The sequence below is a fragment of the Paramisgurnus dabryanus genome, chromosome 11, assembly GCF_030506205.2.
Source record: "Paramisgurnus dabryanus chromosome 11, PD_genome_1.1, whole genome shotgun sequence".
In the NCBI taxonomy this organism is placed as follows: domain Eukaryota; kingdom Metazoa; phylum Chordata; class Actinopteri; order Cypriniformes; family Cobitidae; genus Paramisgurnus; species Paramisgurnus dabryanus.
Window position 1 is genome coordinate 5,827,882 of NC_133347.1, and position 21,171 is coordinate 5,849,052.

At 36.3% G+C, this 21,171-nt stretch overlaps 1 protein-coding gene across 2 annotated transcripts; it reads left to right on the top strand.

The window, feature by feature from the left end:
* The first annotated feature begins 270 nt into the window (after nt 1-270).
* Nucleotides 271-19,785, top strand: plat (plasminogen activator, tissue). Of its 2 annotated transcripts, none has more exons than XM_065248315.2 (15): nt 271-449; nt 5,383-5,474; nt 5,550-5,595; nt 6,058-6,186; nt 8,849-8,959; nt 9,824-9,998; nt 10,993-11,084; nt 11,279-11,453; nt 11,542-11,627; nt 13,978-14,040; nt 14,346-14,553; nt 14,690-14,826; nt 17,697-17,837; nt 17,945-18,093; nt 18,174-19,785. In XM_065248315.2, the coding sequence occupies exons 2-15, from the start codon at nt 5,412-5,414 to the stop codon at nt 18,333-18,335; spliced, it is 1,737 nt and encodes a 578-aa protein (XP_065104387.1). In that variant the 5' UTR covers nt 271-449; nt 5,383-5,411; the 3' UTR covers nt 18,336-19,785. The 2 variants fall into 2 exon arrangements, with proteins under 2 accessions (XP_065104387.1, XP_065104388.1); XM_065248316.2 differs by having other exon boundaries at nt 5,386-5,474.
* Nucleotides 19,786-21,171: the final 1,386 nt, after the last annotated feature.

Sequence of the window (21,171 nt, forward strand, 5' to 3'; positions counted from 1 at the left end):
TGATATCTTGTAATGTGAAAGCCACGTTCATTTATTCACAATTAAGAGTGATGGGAGTGCTGCATTACATCATTGATATCATGATTACTCACCCAACACGCAAACGTACATGCTTATCGGACATTCCCGGTACTCCCGGCGTCGATATTTCTCTCTCTCTCTCTCTCTCTCTCTCTCTCTCTCTCTCTCTCTCTCTCTCTCTATCTTTCTCTCTCTCTCGCTCGCTCTCTCTCTCTCGCTCTCACTCGCTCGCGCGCGCTCTCGCCCTCCCCGTCACGGTTCCGTCCCACGCCTTCGCGAAAGAGGGCGAGATTCAGGAATAAATATCCTGAGATTCATGAGATTCAGACACAGACACAAAGAAGACAGAGTGAGAGAGTGAGAGAGACTTTGGATTAAAACTCATTTTACCGCACATTGCAGTGGATCAGAGACACGCGCACCGAGAGGTAAGACATTCATGCAAACAGCGTCTTAGCTTTTTTATTAAACATGTTTCATCTTGTATGCTTGTTTGAGTCTACACCAGGGCTGTGTTTCAAACAAAAAGTCAGCTACCTGCTTAGACAACTTATCTGCAAAGACCACTTAACAGCGTGTGCACTACGAGCTAAAGATAAAATAACGCTGATATGCTGCAAGCAGATATGATGCCCAAATTTAAATTACTTTATTTAATAAACCAGTAACATGAGGTTGCCTACTTGTAATTTAAGTTTTAGTCACATGATTAACACTTTACAATAGTATTTGTTAAGATTAGCAAATGCATTAACTAATATGGACTAACAATGAGCAATATAGTTTTTCAGCATTAGGTTTATCTTTGTTAATGTTAGTTTATGCCAATACAGTTGTTCAGGTTAATTCATTTTGCATTAATTAATGTTTAAAAATGTATTAGTTACTAATGAAATTATTGTAAACGGTTAATACATGCATTACAAGTATTGTTTATTGTTAATTGATGTTAGCTAATACAGTGGTTCTCAAACTTTTTCCACGTGCGGCCCCCCTTGTGTACGGTGAATTTCTTTGCGGCCCGCCAAAGAACATTTATGATAAAAAAACTCTTCTAAAATGTAACATTTTAATTAAACAAAACATATTAAGTTTTACAAAGTAGTGCTGTTGGTTATTAGTCTTATTTTTTTTTATTACACAGAATTCATGATAAATGAATGTATTTTATAAAATGTCATAAAACTGGGGCCCCCCGGCACCATCTCGCGGCTCCCCTGGGGCCCCGGCCCCCAGTTTGAGAACCACTGAGCTAATATATTACCAATGTTAAGAAATACAATGTTATCCAAAGTATAAAATATTTTTATTTAAATGAATGTTAGTATACTGTATAGTGCACTAGTGTGTTTGTGTCTGTGTGTGTATTATATCAGACAGTGTTCAGATAAAACATAAAATGTTGAAATATTACTGTACTCTACATCAGTGGTTCTCAAACTGGGGGCCGTGAGATTGTGCCAGTGGGGCCCCAGTTATATGGCATTTAAAAAAATACATTAATTTATCATAAATTCTGTGTAATTAAACCTCAGAAAAATAAGGCTTCTAACCAACAGCAATACATTGTATGAATTAATATTCGTTTAATTAAAATGCATGTTTTATATCATACATTTTCTTTGGGGGGCCACAAAGGGATGCACCGTACACAAGGGGGGTGGGCGGCATGCCAAAAAAGTTTGAGAACTACTTCTCTAGGTAATCTGCGTTTACAGTAAGAGTTAGATAATAAACTCAAACTCGCTGTATTCTGTGACGTAGACATTTAGGAATTCCTATTCCTCTTCGTAACTTTCTGTTAAGTGTGGAGTAACTCTTATCTGTTAAATGTCTGCACAGCCTGGCCGTACCATTAATTGCCAGCGCTGTGTGTCGGACATATAAGAGATACTGATGCTCAGACACAAATGAAGACAGACAAGAAAGTGGATTTAAAATAAATGTGATGTGTATTTGCAAAAATAAAAAAGTGATAAACGCTAATGTGGTCCAAACTCTCTCCTCTATTCAAGTGTGTGTTGTGTTAAGTCACTTTGGATAAAAGCGTCTGCTAAATGCCTAAATGTAAATGCAAAAGTTAAGATTGTCTGCTCCTCATCAGGTCTAATTTGACTTTTTCTAAACGTTGCAAGTGTTTGTTTGACAGCTCCTCTGTTACTTCAGCAATGTTGTTTATCAAAGTCTTACACACGCACAGATACGGAGCAGATATAGGCCTAGTCTTCGTACAGCGTGTCTATCTCTCTGCTGTCTGTCTCTCTTTGCCTGCGATGACTCAGCTAGACTCCTTTATAAGCCTCATTCATCAGCAGTATCCATTCTTCTTTTCGTTCCTCTCGCACGTCTTTCTGTCCGCTGGACAAAGCTGCACTGTTCTGTCTGTAGGGCTGAAGTGAGGATCACATTTCACACACATTCGGACACAACGCCAAACACCGAATTAAAGAAACATTCACACAAACAGGAAACTGTGTGTTTGTTTAGTGACCGGTAAAATGTATTTTCTTTAGAGAGTTTATCTTTCACTTTCAAGAGTTTTATGCCTTAAAATAAGTGGAATAAATCTGTCTGTGCAAAAGCTTTCATATGAGTAAGAAAGAAATTAAAGTGACTCATGGTGATGTGTTTCACATATTGAATGAAGTCAGAAAAGAAACAAAGAGAAGAGGACTAAAGGAGTTTTTTTCTGCAGGTGGCTTTCACACAGACATCTGTTTGTATTGTGTTGCGTTGTGTTGGAGTTCAAGTGTTTTATATGTGTTGTAAAGGGGCTTCATGTCTGTGTCTGTGTGTGTTTGTCAGTTTGCTCCATATGTTTCCTGCAGAATATGAGGTCAGAAACCCTCGAACATGCAAACAATTTTATCTGACGGCAGAATTGTTTGCATGTGCGTGACTTTATGCACATGTGCCGTTGTCTTTGCGTGTATAATGTTGTGTGAACGTGGGTGTGTATTGAAAAAAAGGACAGAAAAATAATTTTGGGTTGCTATCAACTTGAAAGATGACACCACTGCATTTCCTTCTTGACACTTGTGTCATTAACCAAATATGTATTTATAAAACATGCAAAAAAAACCCCGAAACATCCTTTGTGCAGTTTAATCCAGCGGCCTTGCAGAAAAAACACAGAAGAAAAGGAGTTTGACATGGTCGAGACAGTGAGTCACAAACTAAACAATAACCACATCACATACACATAGAAATGCAAGATCTGCAAGTCTGTTAGTCACATACAGGAGGTGTCGTATTTGTTTTATTAATGAAGTCCCCTGGTAGTCCGTAATTTTATTACTTAAAACTCATCGTTGAGAATCATTATTGCAAATGTTGGCCTGGTTTTACAGACAAAGCTTAGCTAAAGCCAGGACTAGGCCTTAAAGAGACACTCCACTTTTTGAGAAAATAAGCTCATTTTCCAGCTTCCCTAGAGTTAAACATTTGATTTTTACCATTTTGTAATCCATTCAGCTGATCTCTGGGTCTGGCGATACCACTTTTAGCGTAGCTTAGCATAATCCATTGAATCTGATTAGACCATTAGCATCGTGCTAAAAAATAACCAAAAAGTTTGGATATTTTTCCTATTTAAAAATTTATTCTTCTGTAGTTACATCGTGTATTAAGACCGACTGAAATTTAAAGTTGTGATTTTCTAGACAGATATGGTTACTATACTTTCGCGGGATTAAAACCCGTCTCCAATTTTATGGAAAAAATACTCAGCAATGGTGTTAAATTAAAAAATTTGCAAATGTTTTAACTTAAAGCTAATTAAAAACACCGCATAGACATTATAAACCTGGTTTTCACTACAGGGGGACTTTATTGTAGTGGGTTTGGAAAGTTTTGTGTTTTTTAAACAGATGTATTTTCTGCATCACTTCAATTCCTGGAGCACAAAGCAGAAGAAACATGTGTGTGTGTCTGTCTGTCCTTGTCTGACTCATTTTGCTGACCTGGTTTCTTTTGGCTTTATTTGTGGCAGGAATGTTGTGTCAGCGGCAGCGCAGCGGTTCTGTTTAGTCTTCTGCATGGGGGTTTTGTTCAATTAGGCGAAATGAAAGTGACAGGACATTTGTGATGATCTTTCTGATGTCTGTTTTCTAGGAGTATCTTACTCATGCACAACTCATGCAATATTTGTGAGAATCAGTTTGTGTAATGAAAGTTATAATTTCAAGGGCAAAATCTTATGATACAATAGCAGAACAAAGTGTCTTTATTGGTAGATTACACATTAACCGTATAATTTTATCTCAGTATTTTCTCTGTGAGGAATAAGTGAGGAATGAGTCAAAATGAAGTATGAATAAATCTTTTGTTTAGTGATGACTGACTAAGTGAGAAATTCCCTGAAGAGTAAACTGCAGAAAACACACCCATACAGTAAAAGGTTTTCTTCTATTGTATATAATACACAATGAGATCTGGAAATGAAAAATAAATCGTGAGAGGAAGTTACTACTTCAAGGGCACATATTATGCACATTTGTACATGGTGTAATATACACTTACCTAAAGGATTATTAGGAACACCTGTTCAATTTCTCTTTAATGCAATGGTGTAATGGTGTGGGGAATGTTTTTTTTGGCACACTTTAGTCCCCTTTGTGCCAATTGGGAATCATTTAAATGCCAAGGCCTACCTGAGCATTGTTTCTGACCTTGCCCATCTCTTTATGACCATCATGTACATATCCTCTGATGGCTACTTCCAGCAGGATAATGCACCTTGTCACAAAGCTCAAATCATTTCAAATTGGTTTCTTGAACATGACAATGAGTTCACTGTACTAAAATGGCCCCCACAGTCACCAGATCTCAACCCAATAGAGCATCTTTAGGATGTGGTGAAACGAGAGCTTCGTGCCCTGGATGTGCATTCCACAAATCTCCATCAACTGCAAGATGCCATCCTATCAATATGGGCCAAAGCATTTCTTAAGAATGCTTTTAGCACCTTGTTGAATCAATGCCATGTAGAATTAAGGCAGTTCTGAAGGCGAAACAGGGTCAAACACAATAATAGTATGGTGTTCCTAATAATCCTTTAGGTGAGTGTAAGTCTAAGGTTGTTTTTGTGATGTCACATTAACCAGAGAATCAAAACAGCATGGCTTTGGTGGAATTAAAAAAGGAGTGGGTGAATTTTTTTTTCATTGAATGGTTGTTGTGTTGGCAACACATTTATGTACAAGCATCTTGTAAAAGTAGATTTTGCATAATTGGTGCCCTTTTAAAACACCTAACAAAATTCACTAAACTGTAAATAAGTTACTTCTGAGCCATAACATTTTCATTCTGGGTAAACCTGCAAAGATCAGACATATAATAAACATTTCTGTCGTTTTTCAGGAGTTTCCAGTAAGACCTGTGTGAGAACCATGAATTTATTCCAGCAACTATTCCTGCTTCTTCCAGCTGTTTTATGTTATGCCGATCACACAGTAAGTGTCTGTTTGTGTGTTTAAATCTCTGCATGGATGATATTAGGATTTATGAACATCCTGGATGTTTTGCAGGTGCTACATCACAGACAGAAGAGAGGGACACGTATGTATACTAGAGGTGAGTTCATCTGATCTTTCACCTTTTAACCTCTTTCTTACCTTTTAACTTCTTTAATCTATGCGTTCTCATCATGAAGCCACATTGTTTCTGCAGTAAACAGCAATGTATGGATACAGAAATGTGCACAATATGCAAATATCCTGTGCACATGTAATACACAGATAACTTTCACATGCATACAGCAGAAACAGCAGATGACGTGTAGGTGCCAGCATCAGTCATTAGGGGGCGCTAAGATAAAAGAGAATCATTAGAGGTCAATGGAGAATGCATGATTTCCTAGCAGATCTCAAACGGAGAAACTTTCTGTCTTCAGTCTTTTCCTCTGTGTAGCCGCAGATTTTGTCTTTGTTTCTGTGCCTTTGATGTGGAGATGAAAGTTTTAGTCATTTTTTGTATAAGTTGGAGTCTGACCACAATGATGACGGTGTCCATTTCCATCTCATTTATGTGTGTTAGAGATGTGTGTGGACAATGACTCAGTCAGAAACACTGGGGCGACGTGGCTGCGTTGGAAAGGTCCAAAAGTTGAATTCTGCCGCTGTACCTCACGAGGAAGACCAAAATGTCATGAGATACCAGTTACCAGTGAGTGATCAGAAACACATAATATAAATATTATACAGCAGCTTTAAACAGACCGCTTCATAAGACTTTACTCAGACATTAACAGGTGATAAAAATGTACGGTGGGAAAAAGTGCCTCTGTTGTAAATGACAGCTCTAAAAGGGGTTGGTGATGTCAGGTGAACCCGAATTTAGTCATTTCAGAGGTGGTTTGGAGCAAGTTAAAGGGATATTTCGGCCAAAAATGATATTAAACCCATTATTTACTCACCCCCAAGCTGTTCGAGTTGCATATGTCCATCGTTTTTCAGACAAACACATTTTTGAATATTTTAGAAAATGTTTTAGATCTTTTAGTTAATTAAATGTGAAGTTACGGGGTCCATGACCTTCAAGTCCAAAAAATGTGCATCCATCCTTCACAAAATAAATCCAAACGGCTCCAGGATGATAAACAAAGGTCTTCTGAGGGTAATCCGCGCGGTGTTGTTGTAGAAATATCCATATTTAAAACTTTATTAACGTAAATAACTACCTTCCGGTAGCGCCGCCATCTTAGACTCCTCTGTATTCAGGAGAGAGTATTAGCGTAGTGTGCGCACTTTTCTTAGTGACGTATGACAAATTCTGAGGGCGGGGGCACAGAGCAGCAGCAGAGTAACCTCCGTAAGTTACGTAAAGCTCTCATCCTGAATGCGGACGCGACTAAGATGGCGGCGCTACCGGAAGGTATTTATTTACGTTAATAAAGTTTTAAATATGGATATTTCTACAACAACACCGCGCGGATTACCCTCAGAAGACCTTTGTTTATCATCCTGGAGCCGTTTGGATTTAATTTGTGAAGGATGGACGCACTTTTTTTGGACTTTAAGGTCGTGGACTATGGGTGGACCCTTAACATCACATTTAATCAACTGAAAGATCTAAAATATTTTTTTAAATATCCGAAAATGTGTTTGTCTGAAAAACGATGGACATATGCAACTCTGACAGCTTGGGGGTGAGTAAATCATGGGTTTAATATCATTTTTGGCCGAAATATCCCTTTAATATAAGATGAATTGATAAAATAACCTTGAAAGTGTAAGTAAACAGGGTCCATTTTAAATTCATGTTAACAATAATTAACCAGCAACTGACTAAAAACTACTGAATCCATTCCTAACTTTTTCTGTATATTTGTTTTAAGTGTTGGTGTCCAATGAGTGAAAAACCGCCCCACCTATTTAATCCCAAATACATTTAAAGGGATGAGTCACCCAAAAATAATTTAATCCCTCATTGTGTTACAAACCTGTTTTAATTTCTTTGTTCTCTGAACACAAAGGAAGATATTTTGGTGACATTTTACTTGAAGGGGTGTTCATAAGACTGACATGACACCTGTTGAACACGAAGGAGATTTTATGCAAGTTTGTGACAAGTGTCATTAAGTGTCATTTGTTCAATTATGTCATTTTTAATGCAAAGATGAAATAGTTTGAGATGTCTCATGTTGTTATGACGACATGACATTAACCAATACATACTAACTTGTTATGACAACTTGACATTACCGAGACAACATAGCTGACCACTGTTTAACCAGTTATACAAATATAATTTGTCATTAAAATGGCATTAAATGTTAATACTCTGTCAAATAGTTTTATAACCACGTCATAAATATTCTTCAGTTCATTAAAGTTTCCTCCATGTGTTTAAGAAATAAAAGCAATCATTCAATAATAATAATAATAATTAAAATTGATAAAATTATATTTTATTGCATTTGGAGACCGATTCACCTAAAATTAAATAGAAACAGTAATAATATAGAACCCTATGTGTGAGGAAGAACAAGTTCTGTTAGTAGTTATTGTGCATATACATAAAGTTAAGTATAATCTTTTGACGTGTCTGTTGCATTTTGTTAAGGTATTTACAATTATTTGACAAAGTATTAACATTTAATGAATTTTAAAGTTAACCCATAAAGGTAGTTTCTTAAGTCTGATAATTATTCTGTTATGTCATGTTTATGACATATTTATAACAAGTTATGATGTATTGGTTTATGTTAAGTTGTCATAACAAAGACATCTCAAACTATTCATCTCTGCATTAAAAATGACATAATTGAATGAATGACACTCAATGACAGTTGTCAGAAACATGCAATCTCCTTCATGTTCATGACACACGTCATGTCATGATTATAAATGTGTCATTTCAGTCTTATGAACACCCCTTCAGTGTTTCATTATAAATATCTTCCTTTGTTTTCAGCACAAAAAAATGTATACAGGTTTTGTAACAACATGAGGGGGAGTAAATTATGAAAGAATTGGGTGAACTATCCCTTTAATTATTTAAGTATTGATGTACTTTGTTTCTGTGGTGTGACATCACAGAAAAATCACACAAACGAAAAACAAACATGTCTTTTTGAATTACTGCAGTGTTATGACCTTACCACAAACTATTCACTGTTATGTTGATAAAGTTGTTATTTTATAACAACAAAACAACTTTACATCCAACTAATTATGATATATTGGACAGACAGAAAAATACAAGTAGAACGGTTTAAAATATAATTTTCATATGAAGCAATAAATGTCTTGCCCATATATAATTAACAGGATATGAATGTGCTGCCCATGTGTGATTTGTTGTATTTTCCTCTTGTGTTTTGCAGAGTGTTTTCTTCCAAAGTGTTATAATGGAGGGTTGTGTAAAGAAGCTGTTTACTCGAATGATTTTATATGCCAGTGTCCAACCGGGTTTACCGGCACTCAGTGTGAAATCAGTAAGTTTCTGAATACGATTGCGTTCATGTCATAACACACTAAATATTTGCTGTTTGTTCTGTGCCAAATCTGGCAAAATAATCTGTGCCAAATCTTGGCATGGAATTACGACCCAAAAGATGTTCAAAGACATTTAGGTCGGATTTTTTGTTGACACATTTGTAATGAGTTGTTTTATTGTAAATGTTTTACTGATTTTCTTAAATGGACCACAAAACCGGATTTATACATCAATTTTAAGTTGATATTTATTGGAAAATCTGGAATACTGAGAAAATTTGTCAAAATGAGTCCTTAGCAACACATATTACTAATGATAAGTACTTTTTAATATATATATATACGGTAAAAAACTTACAAAATTTCTTCAGATGTTTACTTACAGTAATATCCTAATAACCTTAAAAAAATTATAATTTTGACCTATACACTGTATTGTTGGCTATTGCTACCAATATACCCGTGCTACTTATGACTGGGTTTTGTGGTCCAGGGTCACAAATAAAAATTAAATTTGCTACATAATTAAATAATTTACAAACTAAAATACCCCCCTTTAACGACTTTGATATAATTAGTTAATATTGTTAATAGCCTAGTTTGTCCTGTACACATATGTGTTAAAAACAACACATTAGTGTCCACCCATCTCTGTCTTATTATTGAAACAGCACATTTTGTGTTACTTTTAACACAACTTGTGTTGAACACAAAATAAACACAAAATGACACACATAATGTGTTAAAAGATCTGTAAAAATTTAAAACATCATTTCTAAGAGTTTAGTGTATTCAAATACTTTTTAAAATGCATATCTTATCTGTTTTGCAGTACATATTCTCGTTATGTTTACTTCTATTAGATACAGGTGAGAAATGTGCGAGGGGTCAAGGGTTAGATTACCGTGGTATTTGGAGTACAAGCGCATCACGACTGGAGTGTATTAACTGGAATTCAACGTCACTGAGAGGAAAGAGATTCACAGCTAAAAGACCAGAAGCCAATACACTGGGACTGGGAAATCATAACTTCTGCAGGTATACACATGAATATACTTACTGTACAGATAATCGATATAAATCATCAGAAACATTGGGATTTTACCACACTTCCTAATGTAAAATCACTGTAAAGAATAAAACACATACCTCGACAAACAGATCATGCATTTCCGATCCTTCAACACTTTGATGACAAGAAATAAGAAATAAAAAGAGGCTTTTCTGTTTGAAGGAGTGGGCCAATGACGTGACGTTAATTATTTTGTGTCCGTATGGTTAAATTAAATGTAAAAGGGTTAAATTTCAAAATAAATGTGCAGATTACTTGCATACAGTCTCTTTTTTGAGGACCAAGTATTATTTTATTTTGAAAGAATATTTGGGGGATAATTGCAAAAATGTCAGTGTGGTGTAACCGGTCTGTGTCAAATGGTGTAACTATTTTTTTTTATTAAAATATAAATATATTCATAAAAATTTTAGAATGCAATAAAATCATCTAGTTCAGTGTAATATGATTTTTTACATACATTTTTTTATAATTTGTCAAAGCTTATTTAGAAAACAGAGCTGTTTTCAGCACAATGTCAGGACAAATATTAAAAACACATTAACATTTACATTTAGTAATAACTAATAAAATGCATTTTCGTGTGATATTTTAAAATGTTTTTTTTATGATTACACTTACGCATCAATGTGGATATAATATTTAATATTTCTCATTCCTTTGGCGCAATTGACGGTTACACCATTTGACATTTTCAAGTCTATTCAGTCTTATGGTGCAATGAAATTTTTTATTGCATAAAATCAACAAATACACTATGTGCATTTAAATATACCTGATGCATGCTTAGCTTTTAAAACAAGTTTTTTTTAAAGATTTTTGAATGTCTAATCTTGCCAAATAACAAGAGCCAACGTCACACTGTTCCAACAAAATTTGTTTGATGTTTTTCGCACCGATGAACTTTCTAAAACAAACCTCATTTGCTTACTTGTAACTGTATTATGTTTCATTGCTTAGAAATCCAGATGGAGATACTAAGCCCTGGTGTTATGTTTATAAAAGAGCTCAGATCACATGGGAATTCTGCTCTTTACCCACCTGTGTATCAGGTACACACACACACAAACACACACGCTTTTTCATGACTTGGCTTTGACTTTTTTTTTTTAAAACCAGATCCATTTTATAATACAGTTTAAAACTGCTATTACTGTTTAAGCAATGTGCCACATATATCTGTTGACATTTAAAAAAATGTGTTGTCGACCTTCATAATAACAATTTAATTATTGTGTTGTTTCAGAGCCCACGCAGGAGTGTTTACTCGAATCAGGACAGACGTACAGAGGAACAAAAGCTATTACACGCAGTGGTTTAACATGTTTACCGTGGGACTCTTCCGCTGTCTCTAAAAAAGTCTATAATGCGTGGACATCTAAAGCCCGGGATCTCGGCATCGGCAGCCATAACTTCTGCAGGTACACAAACACGTTTATATAAACTCAAATATTTTCCATATTTGAAGCAAGTGTGAAGTCGTTGAATGCACCAAATCATTTCTGGCAGGAACCCAGACCGTGATCAAAGCCCCTGGTGTCACGTCTACAAAGGATCACTGCTAACCTGGGAACTGTGCGATATCCCTAAGTGCCGTAAGTCCATGATGTTTCCATGACATCTGATCGATACAATCCAACAACATATTAGTCATCGCATACCGGCACACAGCTGTGACTAACTAAAGCGGTTACGTGTTTTGTTTTCGAGTAAATGATTATGATTGCGTCTATAGCTATAATTTAATTCACTGGGAATGCAGCAAATATATAAAGCACATATTTGTGTGTATTGAGCTGTATGTTATGTAGTAAAACAGTATGTTATATTAAAGGTGCCATAGAATGTAAAACTGTATTTACCTAGACATAGACTCCCTGTTTTACACAAAAGACCGCTGGAAAACAGGCCAATCTCAACATAACACCAACTGTGCCTTTACTGTCGAGATATACGCCTCCAACATTAAATTAAGCACCGTATTTTACGGACTACAAGTCGCTCTGGAGTATAAGTCGCATCAGTCAAAAATGCCTTTTATAAGTTATAAAAACATTTATAAGTTACACTGGACTATACGTCGCGTTTATTTAGAAAATTATTTCACAAAATCCAAGCCAAAGAACAGTTATTTAATCTGGAAAGGCAAGTTATTCAACTAAACAATCACAAACAAGCACAGGCTGAATAGGTGTCCGTACATGTTAACGTAACATAAAAAGTTGTTTATACGATACACAATAGTATACTGAACATACTTGGAAGGCTGAATAGGCTAACTTAACACGACAAGCCAAATCAAGTTCAAAAAGGTCATTCCGCATCACTGAATCCATTGAATTACATAAATACAGGAGCAGCATAGAGCGGACGCTCGCAGCTGTATACAGTAATGGTTTCTCTTGGTTCATATGAAATAATTTTGAGGTATAAATCGCACCTGACTACAGGTTCCAGGACTAATAGTCCGGAAAATATGGTACAATGTTGTTACAATGATAAAAACAAAGTTGTGACTGTTGAGTTAGCGCTATATGCTAGTTAATGCTATATGCTAGCGTTTAGGCTAAAATTCTACTATTGACGTTACAGTTACATTTGCAGGTCCATACTGAAAAAAACATAAGCTTACCACTCCGAAACAACCATTAACAATCTCCAAACTTGAAAAAATGGATTATTCCTAAAATTCTGTCTTTTTGTCTGATACGGGCTTAAACATAAGGGGCCCTATTTTAACGATCTGAAATGGAAGTGCGAAGCGCAAAGAGCAAGTGACTTTGTGGGCGGATCTTGGGCGCTGTTGCTATTTTCCCGGTGGGAGAAATAACTCTTGCGCCAGGCGCAAATCAATAAGGGGTTGGTCTGAAGTAGGTTCATTATTCATAGGTGTGGTTTGGGCGTGACGTTAAATAAACCAATCAGAACGCTATCCAACATTCCCTTTAAACGCAAGGGCGAAGTTTCATGGCGGGTTGCTATTATTATGACGGATTTACCAGGCGCACGCCAGGCGCGGTTCACAGCTGAGGAGACCGACGTTCTTGTAAGAGCAGTCAAAGACAGAGAAGTTGTTTTGTATGGGGATGGAAGAAACTCGCCCAAATTCCCCTTATCTCATGTGTTAATATTTTTTATTGTAACAATTTATGATTTGCAAAAATAACTGTTGCATCTGTGTAGATGTGCGCGCGTTGTGCACGCTATACATTATGGTCAAGCATGCGCCCTTAAATAGCATAATGAACCACGCGCAACGCGCCACTGACTTTAGATTAGTTTTTTTTGGTCAGTGGCGCAATTGTTTTTGAAACTGCAAAATAGCATCAGGGAGTGTTTGCGCCGCAACACGCCTCCTTTTTTGCGCTGAACCGCCCAGGGAGTGCAAGTTCATTCCCTAGTTTGCCGACGTGCGTCTGTGGAGGGAAAAACCCGCTGTGCGCCGGTGCAAAATATGAATGATACATGCGTCACTGACAAAGTCAATTGCGCTGGGTGCAAGATAGGGCCCAAGATCTGTTTACACACACACAGAGCTACTAAAGGAGCTGCTCTGAGAAACAGCCAATCATAGCAGTGCTCAACATTATTATTATGACCCTTTCAAATAAGGTACTAATAGATAATTTCATTGCTAAAGGCAAAACCTATGGTTGTAAATGAACATGTAAAACCGTCTAATTTTTGCACTTAATAAAGCAACACACACCTTATATGTAGATTTCAGAGAATAATTTAACAGATTATTTCAATGCATTCTTTGGCACCTTTAATGTTTTGATGTAATATATAGTGATACTGAATACCATTACCATAGTAGTTTTATAAGGAATTGTTGTTTATGATGAAGAGGTATATATTATAAGCACATTTATGTTGTTCCGGTATAAACTAGTGTGCGCGTTGGTGTGTTTGTTTAAACTTTGTTTGTTTTTTTTTTTACAGCGAAGAAAACTCCATCAATAACCACGCATGGACCACGAGCTCCCACACCCATCAATAGTCAGGGTAAGAGACTATTAAAGGAATAATTCATCCAATTTACTCAAAATAAATGGGGGGCAAATGTGACTAAAATGTACTACTGTTAAAAATCATAGTATACTATATATATCATACATATATCGTGAGAGGAACAGATATTCCCTCAGCTGACACATTACACCCGGTCACATGTCATGTACAATGTCAAAGTTATACAGACTTGTAATGATATGAGGGTGATCATTGATGGCAGAAATTGTTTGTGCCATAAATTTTTTGTTGTTGATGTGCCTGATGATGTCATCATTTAAACACATTTTCCATCTCAGGTTCCTGCGGTCAGCGTCTTGAAGCTCCTTCAAACTCGCTGCCCATGTTTAGGATACGAGGAGGTCAGAGCAGCGACATCAGAGAGCAACCGTGGCAGGCCGCTATTACTGTATATCTGCCACGTGCCAACACTTTTAACTTCCTGTGTGGAGGGGTTCTCATTGACTCCTGCTGGATCCTATCAGCTGCTCACTGCTTCCAGCAGGGGTGTGTATTTGTTCTGACATCATTTGTGTATTTGGGTTAAAACATTATAGTACCTTAAATATAAAAAACACAAGAAATGTAAACAAAGTTGTGTTGTGTAATTGTGTTGGTTATATAATGTGTTGTCTGTGTTTAGTTATTCAGAGAAACGTCTTCGGGTGATTCTTGGTCGAACCTTCAGGCTTCAGAACTCCAGCAGTGAGCAGATCTTTGATGTGGAGAAATATTGGGTTCATGAAAATTATGATGATGACACTTATGATCATGATATAGGTGAGATTTATAAACCTCAAACCAGTTACTCGCACGTCATGTAAACACAAATATTGGCCAGACTGTAATGGTGTAAAATATATTAAACGATAACACTAAACACTGATACTAAACCAAATGAGAAAAGATTTTAGTTACATATAATAATTATTGTTAAACACACAGTGTCAGTCAGTATATTTTCTATCTTGTCCATCTCATGGTATCCAGACAGTCAAAATCACATCACAGTTTGATCTGGGTGAAAACCTCTTAAAGGTATATTCCTCTTTAAAAAAATAATAATAATAATTTCGATAATTTACTCACGCCCATGTCATCAAAGATGTTTATATCTTTTTTGTTTAGTCAAAAATACTTTTTTTTGAGGAAAAAATTCCAGGATTTTTCTCCATATACTGGACTTTAGTGGATTTTAACAGATTACAGTTTCAATGCAGCTTCAAAGGGCTCTAAACAATCCCAATCAAGGCATAACGGTCTTATCTAACAAAACGATCGTCATTTCAACCCAAAAATAAAAAATATGCCCTTTAAAACCACACCTTCTCATCTTGCACTAGCAGTGTGATGCGCCAGCGTGACCTTACGTAATGCGTAATCATGTCAAAAGGTCATGCATGACGTATGTGAAACTACTGCTCAATTGTTTACAAGGGTGGAGAAAGAGGACCGTTCAGACGTTGTTGTTTGTGGATTGATACTAATTATTGTCTTTGTGTCAGTTTAATGTTTAAAATAGTCCGTAAGTGTGCGTTTCACATATGTAACGTGTGACCTTTCGACGTGATTGTGTAATATCGCGCTGGCGCTCAATTTTTTGGCATAAATGTCGATCGTTTTGCTAGATAAGACCCTTATGCCTCGGTTGGGATCGTTTAGAGCCCTTTGAATTTTAAACTGCATTGAAACTTTAAATTGTTGAGGTCCAATATAGTCCACTATTTTCCCTGACATTGACGAGTAACTCTTCAATTTAAGGGAACGTTTACCCAAAAGTGAAAATTCTGTCATAACTTACTCTAGGGCTGCAACGATTAATAAACGATTTTCGATTCTGTGTTTCATGCACAGCTTGTGCATGTACTAAGGCATTTGGTCAGTACACTGCAAAAAATGCTTTTCAAGAAAAACATTTCTTAGTATTTTTGTCTTGTTTCTTAAATTAAGATGTTTTTTCCTGATGAGCAAAACGACCCAAGAAAATAAGTAATAAAACAAGCAAAAAATCTGCCAATTTTCAAGATTTTTTGCTTACGCCATTGGCAGATTTTTGTTGCTTGTTTTATGCACAAAATCACTTAAATTTGATATTTTTGGTCTAAAATCTATTTTCTTGGGTTGTTTTGCTCATCAAGAAAAAGAATCTTAATTTAAGAATTTTTAGATTTTTTACTAAAAACAAGACAAAAATACTAAGAATTATTTTCTTAAAAATAATTTTTTGCAGTGAAGTCCTTATCAATCTAAAATCATTGTGAGTCGGAGTCATTTATAACGTGCATTTAAAAAAGCAACACTCGTTAAATAAAATCGTTCAAAATATTCTTTATTATCATGAAAATACCTGAAACAATTAGAAGAACAGCGATATAAATATTCCTATAGACATTTCCTGGAATAGCGTTTGTAACATAGACTGTAAAAAAAGATGGACGACGCCTGTTCGCTCCCTTCCATTGGTGAAAAGTGAAGCCGCAAGTGTCCCGATATGGCGCTGACATCTTGGGTCTTGAGTCTGCGCAGTAGCGATTTCGGGACTAGTCATGCGCAGTAGTGAGCAGGAAGTGAAGCCGCGAAATCAAAACCCCGCCCTCGCTCTCGCAGAATGCGCATATCACACGATATCACAGCTGTCAGTCATGACGTGACACCACCGTTTTTATATCATTAAATAACTAACTAAACACAAACTTATTTTAAAAACAAACATTTGAATTTACATCAGTGTGATAAAAACTACAATAAATGACAGAAACCAGGTTCGGTAAAAAGATAATTGAAGTGTAATTAATTTTTTTAGTTGGTCTCAAGTCCCATTGAATAACATGTAGAGGCGGGGTTTATGACCTATACTTGGACCAGTCACTGGGGGGCGATCGAGTCGTTTTGGCTTCACTTTTCAGGGCTTGTGCGGCACGCTTGGTTTGTAATGCTGCTACTGTTTCTGTGGCACAAAGGGAGTTTTGCACGAGAGCGCCCCCTGGCTTTGGGATGTGCCATCATCTCACTGTAATTCATTAAAATTAATTGAGAAAACGCACATTTGCACGATTAATCGTAACAGCCATGACTAACCCTCATATTGTTACAAACCTGTATAAATTTCTTTGTTTTAATAAACACGAGGAAAATATTTGGAGGAATGTTTGTAACCAAACCGTTCATAAGCCCCATTTACTTCCATAGTATTTTTTTCCTACTATGGAAGTGAATGGGCTCATAATCGGTTTGACAGAATTTTTCATTTTTGGGTGAACTATTCCTTTAAGAGAAAACGCTTCCCGGCCAATGACGAGTTTTTAAGGCAATCGCATATTTCCGCTATTATCCACCAAGTAGTTAATTTCTTCTCGAACGGAACAAAGAAAGACATAAACATCTTGGATGACATGGGAGTGAATAAATTAGCAGGATTTATTTGGAAACACTTAAAGTATTGTTTTGAGGCTATTTTTGCATACATACATACACACACATATTTGCAAATGTTATGCAAATGTAAAGAGGTACTATACACTAAAGAGATCTGTAAGCTTGTAAGTTTTACCGGCAGTTACGTATACAACTTTTGGTTTGATATTTTCTCAATAAAAGTACTGTGTATGTTTCGATATACTTCATTAATCCTGTTTGTCTCGTCTCTTTAGCTCTGCTCAAGTTAAAGAGCGAAGATGGTATCTGTGCTATAAACTCTCCTGAGGTTCTGCCTGCGTGTTTACCAGAACCAGACCTGGTTTTACCTGACTGGACCGAGTGTGAGATCTCAGGCTATGGGAAAGAGGAAGAGTGTAAGTCATATCCCATCTATGTCACGCTCTTACTGATAGTCAAGATGTTGGAGAAATCTTTGTTTTGTTGGCTAATCTTGCATTTTCGGTCTCTTTGTCTTCCTTAGTTTCTCCGTTTTACTCCGAGAGAATTAAGCGAGGTCTCGTTCGGTTATGGCCTCAGGAACAGTGTGTCCCAGAGAAGCTGGCCGGGCGTCTGGTGACTCCTAACATGTTGTGTGCCGGAGACACACGCGGTTTAGACGATGCATGCAAGGTAATGCATCTCATTCAGCTGCATATTTTGGATTTTTTTAAAGTGACCGATCAACATTTTCATTATATCTTTCTCTTTAGGGGGATTCTGGTGGTCCTCTGGTGTGTCCTAAGAATGGCAGGATGATGTTGATGGGGTTGATCAGCTGGGGTGACGGGTGTGGAAAGAAAGACGTGCCCGGTGTTTACACTCGTGTCACAAACTACACAAAGTGGATCTCTAATAAGATGAGATCTAACTGAGACATAATAGCAAATGACTGTTGGGTACTCAAATGAAGGTGATGTGGAGGACGTCTCCATGTCCATTGATCTTCACACAGCTGGACCAGTGAGCATCACTCTCACATATCGAACTTTTAGTCTTTTTAAAGCTCTTCAGATTTCAACAAGAACCCATCAGTTGCGGGAGAATACATAACAGAACCTCAGATGTTTTGTGATGCTGTGAGTTGATCATTGCATGTACTGAATTGAACGACATGTTTCAATGATGTATTTTAGGATGCTGCAGAAATTGTGGCTTAAAACCAACCAAACGTTCTGCTATAGAACGATGCTGAATTGACTTTGGGTACAAACTCTGATTCAGAGATGGACCTGCTTCTTTAATAGTACTTTTAGTATTTTAAAATGTTTAAAGGTGCCGTATAATGTAAAACTGTATTTACCTAAGCATAGATGAATGATAACACCAATTGTGACGTTACGCCCACAACATTAAATGAATCACAATGTTGTTACAATGCTAAAATCAAATTGTGACTGTTGAGTTAGCACTTATTGCTAGTTAATGCTATATGCTAGCATTTAGGCTGAAGTTCTACTATTGACGTTTTGCAGGTCCATACTGAAAAAACACAAACTTGCCACTTAGAAACGTCCATTAACAATTCCCAAACCATTGATTATTCCTCAAATTTTGTATCTTTATTTGATACAGACTCAAACATAAGGTCTGTTTGCATACACACAGAGCTACTGAAGAGCTGCTCTGAGAAACAGCCAATCAGAGCAGAGCTCAACATTATTATTCATAACCCTTTCAAATAAGGGTTGCAAATGGACATGTAAAACCGTCTCTGGATATTTTTTCACTTAATAAAGACAAACATCTTTTATGTAGATATCAAAGAACAATTTAAATTTGTTTATGCATTCTTTGGCACCTTTAAATGGATTTAGACGGAGCACTTCATGTAGCTTAACTGGTGGAGCATTATGTTAGCAGCGCATGGGTCATGGGTTTGATTCTAGGGAACACACATGTTAATAAAATAAATAACATTGACATGATAATAAGTGACTAAATACATTTCATCTCTGAAAAGAAGTGAAAGCATTCTGTATTCTTGGCTGTTACAGGATGTTTTTGTGTTGTGATGCTTTTTGGCATCAAATCAATTTTTTAATACATTTTTAACACTAAATGTCTGCTGGGTCAGAGAGACTTGTGTTTACTACAGTATGTATTTAATAAGACTTACAGTTCCACTAATGGTATGATTGTATTAATCATCCAAGATCTAATATTATTACATGCTTTAGATGTTGGGATACATATTAACTTATTATTTAACTTTTTACATTTTTTTTGTAAACCTTAGATTTATATTCATACATTATTGTTTTATGGTTTTATAAATGCTTGTACATTATTGTGTGTGACTTTTTATAAAAAAAATAATGAAAACTTTTGTCTACTATTATGTCTTTAGCACAAACTATTTAACTAGTCTTTTCTAAGGGTGACTTATTTCTGGCATATCAAGTTTGTTTAAAAATATTTTTTTATTTGCATTACAAACCTTGTGCTGTTTGAAAAACATTTATAAAATTTTTCATATTAAAGGGGTCATAGCGTGAAAATCTGACTTTACCCATGTTTAAGTGCTATAATTGCGACCCCAGTGCTTCTATCAACCTAGAAAACTTAAAGGATAAAAAAATTTTTTACCTTGTCTTTGTTGAATAGTAGTAGTCTACCCGCATTCGCAAACATACAAAAAGTTCTAGACATGCTAAACATCTCAGTCTCATAGAAATTCCTCTTTAAGAAATGTCAGCCCGAAAACGACCCAATCTGAAAAACTGATGCTTATGACATCACAGGCATCTAACTGCCCCTCCACTTAAAAATAATTGGCTAAATTTTTTGAGTGGCAGCAAAGTCAGCCAATCAGTAATGAGATTGCAAGTTAAGCCAGTAGGGGGAGCCAAATAGGTGCAAAACCACTTGTTTAAAATCCCCCACCCTAATAGAGCTATCTGAGAGAGGTTTTTAGGAAGCTTCTAAGGCATTACAGACCCAAACAAAATTTTTTTTGTCTAAATGTCACATCACAAAACAAGGATAAATACCCCGTTCAATCATTCTATGTCACCTTTAATAAAGATCAACATAACTGAGTTTGGGTAAGTCATTCTTGGCAAGCATGTGAAAAATTAGGTTGTCCAGATTTTGCGTGTTTTGGGAGGTAGGTTGCAAGGCCAATTACAATAATTCCGCCCCTTAATCTGCACTAACCAACCATGGCACTGCCATTTAACTCTTTCACCGCCAGCGTTTAAAAAAAAGTTGCCAGCCAGTTTTTCATGATTTTCACCAAAGTTTAATGCCTTCCAGAAAATGTTCTTCTTTAAATATATAAACATACAATATACCAAATGAAAGAACAGACCCTCTGCCTTTCAAACAAAAAAAACGTTTCATCCTACCTTCAGTGGTTCTTTTGTAATCAGCTTTTGAATATGGGTAGGTTTCTGCAAAAACACCACATTTTGAGCAAAAAGCAGAGATAATTCCATTTTTGTGACAGACTTTTCATAGAGATCCCATTCAGAGCGATCTTTAAAACAGACACTGACATGCAGCCGCTTGCCATAGGGCAATACTTCCGGGTTTAAAAAGTTGCGGAAGGCCACCACCTGGTGGATAATAGCGGTACTGCGGAAAGACGGAAAATCTCGTCATTGGCGGTGAAAAAGTTAATGCAGAGAGAAAGAGAGGGAGAGAAAAAAATAATTGATCGAACAACTGAGTTTCAAATTACAACAAACCACCAACATTGCGATCAGT